General features: G+C 35.1%; 2 protein-coding genes across 2 annotated transcripts; both read left to right on the plus strand.

The window, feature by feature from the left end:
• Positions 1 to 1,211: 1,211 nt before the first annotated feature.
• On the plus strand, positions 1,212 to 3,178 carry HS1 (heat stable protein 1). The gene is made up of 2 exons (XM_089617298.1): positions 1,212 to 1,555; positions 2,565 to 3,178. Exons 1-2 carry the CDS (start codon positions 1,416 to 1,418, stop codon positions 2,752 to 2,754), a joined length of 330 nt encoding a protein of 109 aa, XP_089473424.1. The 5' UTR covers positions 1,212 to 1,415; the 3' UTR covers positions 2,755 to 3,178.
• Positions 3,179 to 4,000: 822 nt separating this feature from the next.
• Positions 4,001 to 6,085, plus strand: LOC149393180 (uncharacterized). The gene is made up of 2 exons (XM_089617929.1): positions 4,001 to 5,320; positions 6,035 to 6,085. The coding sequence occupies exons 1-2, from the start codon at positions 4,001 to 4,003 to the stop codon at positions 6,083 to 6,085; spliced, it is 1,371 nt and encodes a 456-aa protein (XP_089474055.1).
• Positions 6,086 to 9,932: the final 3,847 nt, after the last annotated feature.

Genomic DNA, 9,932 nt, shown 5'->3' on the forward strand with positions numbered 1-9,932 from the left:
GTGTCGATCAAGATACCGGTCTCGTTGAAGAGGGGAGTCGGGTTTTTTATTATACTAAATATTGAAAGGCGAATCAAGAACATAAAATTTGATGAAACATCATTCTCATCTAATCTCAATACTCTCTGGGTTTGGCTTCAGCTGCAATTCCGTCACAATATCAGGCAAAAAAGTATCTTGTTTGTGAGCAACAATTAAGATGAAAAGATTAAAGATATATAAGGAATGTGATTTACCTTATTAATATTATAAGAAGAATTAGGTAGGAGGAGAGAGAGAGAGAGTTATATTAGCAAGTTAATTTTTAGTAGGCAAAATAGTCATTTGAAACTTATTGATTAGCAAAATAGTTAAGGTTTAAAATTTTCAGCAAAGTAACCAAATTTACGTTTTAAAAAAAAAATTGGCAACCAAGATTAAATTTTTTGACGATTATTATAAGCAATTTATCACTTTCAAAAAAATTAATCTTGCGTTCAAATTTTTTTTTTAAACCAACTTACTGCACATTTTGGTTATTTCACTAAATTAAAACAAACCTTGGTTATTTGCAAATTCATAACTTTAAATTGGCTATTTAGTTACATCCCCCATAAAATAATGCCTTATACTGTCAAATTGGCTATTTAGTAAAAATTTAGTTTGTGTAATTTTTGTATAATATATATCTTTAAATAAATTAATTTCTATATTATATAAGAAATACACTTATTGCTAATAATAATATTGAAATTCTATATTGATACAAAAACAGTACAACAATTGTCCTACAAAGAGCACTAAGTTCTGAGCACGATAGGTGTCGAGCAATTAGAAATTCCAGGTAAGATTATATCATGATATAGACGAATCTAGTAAAACAAATAATATAAATTGAAGGCGTTGTTTGAAGATTATGGGGTGATTTAGCCCATATGATAATATTGAAACCGATAGATTTAATCTATCGGTTTATATTCTCTTCGAAGTTTTGATCGAGAAGTTAGACTCTTACTTTATAGTGATTAGTTTTTTATTCGCCGACCTTATAACTTGCCCTGCTCGGGGACCGCTCGGAGATGTGTAATCTTGGGGAATAACATGCATTATAATTATTTATTTATTTATAATTTTTAAATAATATTGCAAGTTGCAAACACTATATTAGAATAAGAAAGTGTAAATCGTGATAATGAATGATCTATCGATTTTTTTGCAAACTGGGTGACTTAGTCACGTCGAAGCAAAAAAAAAAAAAAAAAAATTTCAATCCTGGATTGATCAATATAGTACGACCACATGTGACTCCTGCAATTACTGTACAATGGAGAAAGTACAGGATATGGATAGCATTATACAACCAGACAAAGTAGCCACAAATTTAGACACACACATAAAGCAAGAGCAAGAAGAACAGAAGAAGAAGAAGAATTATTATGGAGGAAGAGAAAGGAGTGATTAAGCATATATTGCTGGCGAAATTCAAAGAGGAGATCACAGATGAGAGGATCGAAGCGCTTATTAAAGACTTTATAAAGCTAATCGATATCATTGAGCCCTTGAAGGGTTTTCATTGGTTAGTTTTCTTTTATATTTGATTTTTTTTTTAAGGGTAACTTTGTTATGGTTGATTGAACCGACGATCTCTATTTTTAATGACGTAAAATTAGACTATGTTAAATACCACCTCTTATATTTATTTAAATTTTTTTTTTAAGGAAAAACGACTCAAGGTGATCTTTGGCTATATTGATGTCAATACTACTGTATATTGATGATCGATAAGTTTCAGATCGATTCTTTACAAAACTTAGTAACACTATAATGTTGATTGATCTTTGGCTAGTTACTGTATTGATGGTCCATAGTGTATATGGTTGATAGATGGATACCATTATCTATATTACTTGAAAGACCATAAAGCTAATTGTTACTATTTTTTTTAAAAAAATAATGAGTAAATTGGTCTTTTTTGGGATAATCTTTCATTTTTATTTATTTACCTAGCAAAATTAAAATTGACCCCTTCTAATATTATTCATTATTTAAAGTAACCTAAATATTTCAAAAAATATATTGATATTTATTTTTAAATAAACTCTTTTCTCCTTTAGTTTATTTTAATTTGGTTCCCATATATATTTATTTATTTATTTTTAGCATTTGAGCATCTTAGATATTATATTTTATTCGAGCAACACTTTATAAATGTGAAAATAAAATTTTTCAGATTGAAATGCCATTCAGTATATATAAGAAGATGATACTTTTAGTAACGTCCACATTAGTTTTACTATATCTTGGTACACATTCACTTTTATTTCTCAAAAATATGGAAGATCCAATATCTATTTTATGATAATTAATGTTCTCAACCTCACCCTCCATGAGTGATTTTACTCAAATTTGAAGAACGATTCGTGATAAAAAAAAAAAAAAAAAAAAAAAAAAAACACTTAAAAAGTATAACAAACATAATATATGTGAGTTTTTTCATGGAGAAAACATGCTAAGATCCCCGACAGAAGTCATCATCTCTAGCTCAATAAGAACAAATTAATTAATTATCTTCTTTTTTATGATAGGGGGAAGGATGAGAGCATTGGCAACGTGCATCAAGGGTTTACACACGTGTTCGAATGTCTATTCGAGAGCATGGAAGGTGTGAACGAGTACATGGTTCATCCCGAACATGTTGCCTTCGCCGGAATTTTCTTGCCTTGTCTTGAAAATTTTGTTGCGATTGACTACAAACCAATCGCCGCTCCTTCTTAAAATTGAACGAGAGAGAGAGAGAGAGAGAGAGAGAGAGAGAGAGAGAGAGAGAGAGAGAGAGAGAGAGAGAGAGAGAGAGAGAGAGAGAGAGAGAGAGAGAGAGAGAGAGAGAGAGAGAGAGAGATGAGGACATCTCAAGCATCAATGTGAAGAAAGGCCAATGCACTCATCAACAAATTTGGATTTTTTTTTTTACTTGTTTTGTAACCTCTAGCTTTTAATTTTCATTACTTGGTGGTTTTTATTTTCTTAGAGGTTATGGTTATTTATTTTTGTTGTTATGTTTTTTTTTTCATTCATTTGATTTTATAACCATTGGATTAGAATATGTAAGGTTTGTGTGTAGAGGTTATTATCTAGACTATATATATGTGTGTGTAAGCTCTAGTATGAGCATCTTGGAAGATATATGAAAAAAGTGTGTTTGTGTGTTTAGTGAAGATTCTCTTAGTCTAGAACTTATCAAGAATTTGTGCTCAAAATTCTTGTGGCGTTCGTCCGATTTATCGACGGGAATTCCGCAACCCATTGTGGCATCATTCGATCCATCCTAATTCAAAGGTTTCGAGCACGAAAGCTTCGTCTATATCCCAACCTTTCGATAGACGGTCCGCTCAAATTGAACTCCGACGAATCTCTCCGACGAATTCACATCAAGTGGTATCAGAGCCAATTTCTATCAAAGGTGTCCATTTTTTTTTTTTTTTTTTCTTTCTCCTCCTAGTTTTGTATCTGCATTTGCAACTTCCAAAAAAAAAGAAAAGCAAAAGAACAAAAAAAAGAATAGAAAAAAAAGAGAACAAAAAAAAAAACAAAAAAAAGAGAAAAAAAAACAAAAGAAGAAAAAAAAATGTCTTACAATGGAAACAACAACAACATGCCGAGGAATTTTGAGTTGCTCCAAGGTTTGATTGAAGATATGTATAGGAGATTCACCATCCTCGAAGAAGCCATAATACGACCTCCCGCACCACCACAAGTTCCACCACCGCAACTTCCACCACCACGAAGTCCTAACCCACCGGCTGCGAGAAGACAACCAAAGTATGCACTCCGTCAATATCCCGACGAGTCCGAGAGCGATGACCAAGGCGAATACCGACTCCATCGACAAGACTATCAACGTCGAAGACATCGGCGAATACAATCGCCACACCAAAATGGCGTCCAAGACGATGAACGGGGGTCTTAAAGAAGTTACGGCCGATATCGAAATCACAATCGAGATGAACTAGCCAACGTCCGAATGAAGGTTCCTCCCTTCTATGGGAAAAATGATCCCGAAGCCTATCTTGATTGGGAGAGAAAAGTCGATATGATTTTTGACGATCGACGTTGTTCCGAGGCAAGCAAAGTCAAACTCGCGTCCCTTGAGTTTTATGACTATGCTTTGGTTTGGTGGGATCAAATGGTATTAAATAGAAGAAAAAATCGCGAACCCGCCATCGACACATGGGAGCAAATGAAGTCAATCATGAGAAAAAGATTTGCGCCAAGCTATTACCACCGAGGAATTTATACCAAACTTCAACGACTCAACCAAGGAAGCCGAAGTGTGGAAGAATACTACCAAGAGATGGAAATGTTGATGAGCCGCGCCGACATCGAGGAGGACCGAGAACAAACAATGGCTCGATTTCTAGTCGGGCTCAATATCGACATCGCCAATGAAGTAGAGCTCCACCACTACGTAGAGCTTGAAGAAATGGTCCACATGGCAAATATCATAGAGAAACAATTAAGAGGAGGAAGCAATCGATCCTTCAAGACCGCCGAAAAGACTCCTTGGAAGACGCCCTACCAACAACGAGAAGATAAAGGATCAAGCTCCTCCAAAATAGTGGTTCCACCATTGCCCACGCCACTCACTCATGATTATCAAGACAAGACCGGTATCAACATGTTAAGAAATAGTGACATAAGGTGCTTCAAATGCCAAGGTCGAGGGCACATCGCTAGCCAATGTCCAAACAAGCGCACCATGATCTTGACGGAAAATGGAGAGTACGCCACCGATGAAGAGTCGACGGAAGAACAAGAAGAGAACGAAGAAGATCCGGCCAATGACATCCCAAAAAGTCTCACACTTGTGAGTCGTCGGTCCTTAAGTATGCTCGCTAAGGAAGATGACGACGCTCAACGAAAAACAATCTTCCAAACACGGTGCTTCATCAAGGACAAGGTATGTAGTTTGATCATTGATGGTGGTAGTTGTACCAACGTGGCTAGTACTACCTTGGTCGACAAGCTTGATTTATCGATGACCAACCACCCACGACCATACAAGCCCCATTGGCTCAACGATAATAGAGGTGTGAAAGTTGTTCAACAAGTTTTCGTTCCATTTAAAATTGGAATATATGAAGACAAAATTCTTTGCGACGTGGTTCCAATGAAGGCCGTACATTTACTACTCAGACGGCCATGGCAATTCGACCTGAAGGTATCTCACAACGGCTTCACCAACAAGTACACTTTCCGCCACAACCACCGCGACATCACTTTGTCACCACTTTCTCCAAAAGAAATTTTCAAAGACAAACAACAAATGTGCCAAGAAAGTGAGGTAATAATAAAAAAAAAAATAAAGGAAAAGACAATTTGATTTGAGGGCAAATCCTTCTCAACCTGGAGGGAATGATGACGACATCTCAAGCATCAATGTGAAGAAAGGCCAATGCACTCATCAACAAATTTGGATGTTTTTTTTTTACTTGTTTTGTAACCTCTAGCTTTTAATTTTCATTACTTGGTGGTTTTTATTTTCTTAGAGGTTATGGTTATTTATTTTTGTTGTTATGTTTTTTTTCATTCATTTGGTTTTATAAACATTGAATTAGAATATGTAAGGTTTGTGTCTAGAGGTTATTATCTAGACTATATATATGTGTGTGTAAGCTCTAGTATGAGCATCTTGGAAGATATATGAAAAAAGTGTGTTTGTGTGTTTAGTGAAGATTCTCTTAGTCTAGAACTTATCAAGAATTTGTGCTCAAAATTCTTGTGGCGTTTGTCCGATTTATCGACGGGAATTCCGCAACCCATCGTGGCATCATTCGATCCATCCTAATTCGAAGGTTTTGAGCACGAAAGCTTCGTCTATATCCCAACCTTTCGATAGACGGTCCGCTCAAATTGAACTCCGACGAATTCACATCAGAGAGAGAGAGAGAGAGAGAGAGAGAGAGCTTTTGGGGTTTAAATTATGTAAGTTTTTTTTTAATAATTATGTTGGACCTCTATGGCATGATTTAATTTGGAATTTTTTTTTTTGGATAAGGTTGTTCAAGACATGCTACAAGAAGTTGTTCAAGATCCTGGTCACTTATAGTCACATGTCCTCATGCACGAATATAACTAAAAATATCTTGTTCCAGTTATGATATTTTTAATGAGATAGTCTCGGATATTTGGTTTTCGATAATAACATATTCGTGATAGATTTAGTGTTAACCTAGTAAAACTCTTCTAGGGTTGAATCAGGTTAATAACTTTTATGTTTGGTCAATTCACGTCGACCTTAGCATTAACTAATCTCTGCTTTAGAGATCTTCATCGACAGCTGGTTTTAGGTACTTCCTATTGATGTACTTTATTTGTGCAAAGTTTGTGAGTGTGTGTTTTGCATTGACGTATTGTGTCAATCTTCATGAGAGGATTGCGAGAAAAAGAGAGGGAGTGTTTTTTATCCAAGGGGAGCTTAGATTTTCATCCATTAGAGAGATCAAGTAGGTGTTTGAGAGGGAGTCTACAAACCTAAATCATGTATTTTTTATTATTAAGATAATGAATTACTTTTCACCACCGGACGTATCAGTCCTCCTGAGTATGTGCTTTATCACCGAACATGGTTACCAAATCTATGTGTCTTTTATTGCTTTCTAATTGATTGTTTGTTTGATTGTTAATTTATTTAATCGTGCTAAAAACAAACAATCGTTCAACAAGTTGTTTCAACCTACTAGTCGAACAACTATCTTATAACACATTTAGAATTGAAGCTATCTGGATCTTGTGCGTATTATTTTGTATCTCATCTTGTTGTATGGTTTCGAATCTTAAATGTCAATAATTTGATCTCCTGTTATCACAGACTTTCTTTGTATAGCTTGTTTCATGCCAAGTTTTCAGATTTTAGAGACGTAATGATTAGAGTGTAAGGTTGAATGACTGGTTAGTTTCAATCAATTTTATCACATGCTTACAAATAAAATAAATAAATTTGTTAGGAATCTCTCATTGAAAGTGATTGAGACCAAATAAGTATTTACGAGATAATGAATTACTCTTCTCTAAGTTGATTTCGGGATGAAATGTTGTCATACTTTACATGGTATCCGTACCCAATAAAATATAGATAGTTATATGGTCCAATTGTCAAAATTTGAACAAAAAATGAGTAGACCAGAGAGCCACAATCTCAAGGTATGTTAATCTCACATTGAATGTGATTATAAACGTATCTGCTCTTTACAAACTCACAAAAGCGATATGAACATCTTCCGCCGTATGCTTAAAAATCATACAAATACCGCAAATTTACCACATGCAAAAAAACATGTAGAGTCACAAATTTATCGTTAATACCGCAATTATTTATATTATTTTATTATTTTACTCATGAACCCTATATATGCATAGTAATAATTCTAATCTTTTTATTAATATGTAAAATAAATGGCTTTGATGATATGTAAATATAATGTATTAGATATTATTCATATTAATTTATTTGTTGCTCAAATATCTCTAGAAATACCTTCTTTTGCGGTTTGCTTTTGCGGTAACCAACTTGGGATTTTAATAACTCTAATCAAATAGTCAAATACTACAACATACTATTTAGAATTAGAAGTTGATTGTGGGCGAGGGTGTCACGACCCGCGAGTGACAACTCGCACTCGAGCCGTGACTTGATCAATCCAAAATCATCAATCATAAACTCTTTATATAAATATATATTAAACAACGAATCGCGGAAGGTTACATTTATAAAAAATAGTTTATTAAAAATTCAGGGAAATTTTAAGCTTCGAATAAAACTTAGAGTCTTATAGCAACTCATATACATATACGTTCTGGAACGCTTTAACAAATAAAACTAATTCTCGGTCTGTGAGACCCCATAGGTCAAGGCAATGCGCGCTCGGTCTCGGTCTTCAACTCCGCTTCCCGCTTATGAGATTTTCCTTTATCTACATTACCAAGGGTCATAAAGCTATGAATCGAATGACTCAATAAGTGGGAGTCTATTTATTAAAAAAAAAACTATATGTTATGTGACGTGCAAACAAGCACATAAGTATGCAGAATGAGCACTAGATGCAGATAGACTCTAAGGCTAGAGTATGACTGAAGCGTGACGTCACACTCTACCTACATAATTGCCGCTCTGTCAGATCGTACATCATCTCCTGCTACGATCTTCAGAACGACAAGAAGTCACCCTCAAACCTCGAGCAATAGTCTTTTGTGTAACTTGGTGTTTAAAATAACGTTTGGGATCCACTAATGGTACCATCTTCATTTGACGTTGGCGCAACCCCCAGGCGTCCATAACCCGTTGAGGTTTAACCCCCAGGCCATCATAGCCCGTCGTGACTCCCGGTGCTTCTATTCTTGGTTCAAATCCAAGAGTTGATTTATGTCTCTCCTGTAACCCTTGATCTAACTTATCTGCTATAATTAGCAGATGAGTCTAACTAGAACAAATAACATCGTGGCTGGTTCAAGTTAGCGTTTGAACCTAACAGACAAAACCCGAAACTAAGTTTACAAGAAAAGTGGCCGAAGACTTAATCTTTGAGTTTATTCATTTTAAATTTTTCACCTACTCTTGTTTACTAACATGTAAAATGCACGTAAACAGGGTTATTCCTTTGGTAATGAGTTGACCTATGTCTCCTTAGTTACCCGGAATAGTCACGCCTAACACTTGTTTGCCTTGATGAGTCGCTTCGCTTCGTATGCTTCTCGAGGATACTTGACACATCCTAGAGTATGTCGAGAGGGTTAGGATTTCTAGTTGAGGTTCCGTTAGTTATTTGTCTAGGGAATGTTGAAGAATTTGGGTTTCATTGTCGGGATTTTTCGCATGTCGTTTGAGGTTCGAGAATTTAATTTATTAATATCCAGCCCTTCAGAAATTAATCCTCATTTAAGACATGTAACCACCCGTACCAAAAAGGTACGAAACGAGATTTTATTATTTAACTTTTAACAAGTTTAAACAAATAATCTGGAATCTTACCATCCAAGATTCCTAGATTAACCACACTTAAATTCCCGAACATTTCCTAAAAAAATAAATCATAGTTAATAACTGAAAATAAACTGACTCTTCGACCTATGACTTCAATCGGGAGAAACTATACGCTACTAAGCGAATTGTAAGTCACGGTTAGTCGAGGTCCGTTTCCTATCTTCAGTTCCCGATAAGTCTTTGGCCGTCAAACTCGATCATCTCGTCCCGGCTCGGCTCGAAACTAGACTCGCTGCGAAACAAACATAAACAGCCCATCAAATCCATATTTACTCACACGGTCTCAAATCCGAGATTCCAATCGATCGGTCACACGAGAATTTCCGGGAAATTACGAAACTCAACCAAACGCTTATCAAACCAACGAAAACATGGCAACAAACACGCATACCACATCAATAAACGTACAATTCTCATATTCGATTAAAAATTCTCATTTTTTGACCGAGTTCCAAAATAAATATGAGACACAGCAAGACCGTAATCAGATTCAAACCAATCAAACAATTTCAGATCCGACACTAGTTAAGGAACGCATCATAACTTCTGCTACAGAAATCTAAACTCAATGATTCCATTTTGATTACAAACATAACTTCCATACCTTCCTATCGATATACTATAAGCTCAAATTGGATCAAGATAACTACTTCAAAACACCCTGTAATATGATATCACCGATTCAAAAAACCCTTCTTCACTGCTCCGAAACACCATTTTAACAAAATCGTTTCTCACTCAATGCTTGACGGATTTACATGCTCTTGGACTTTTAAGAACCCTCATGAAGTTTATTATTAAGGAAAAAATACTAATAAAAATTGTTGGTGACTATTGCACCTTAAATAACCAATAAAATGCGATAATAATAATTACACTAACAAGAGCAAATTATTAATATGGTTATCAAACAAGA

Source organism: Urtica dioica, chromosome 6, assembly GCF_054948205.1.
Source record: "Urtica dioica subsp. dioica isolate 48M chromosome 6, U.dioica_male_clone48M_v1_H2, whole genome shotgun sequence".
Lineage (NCBI taxonomy): Eukaryota > Viridiplantae > Streptophyta > Magnoliopsida > Rosales > Urticaceae > Urtica > Urtica dioica.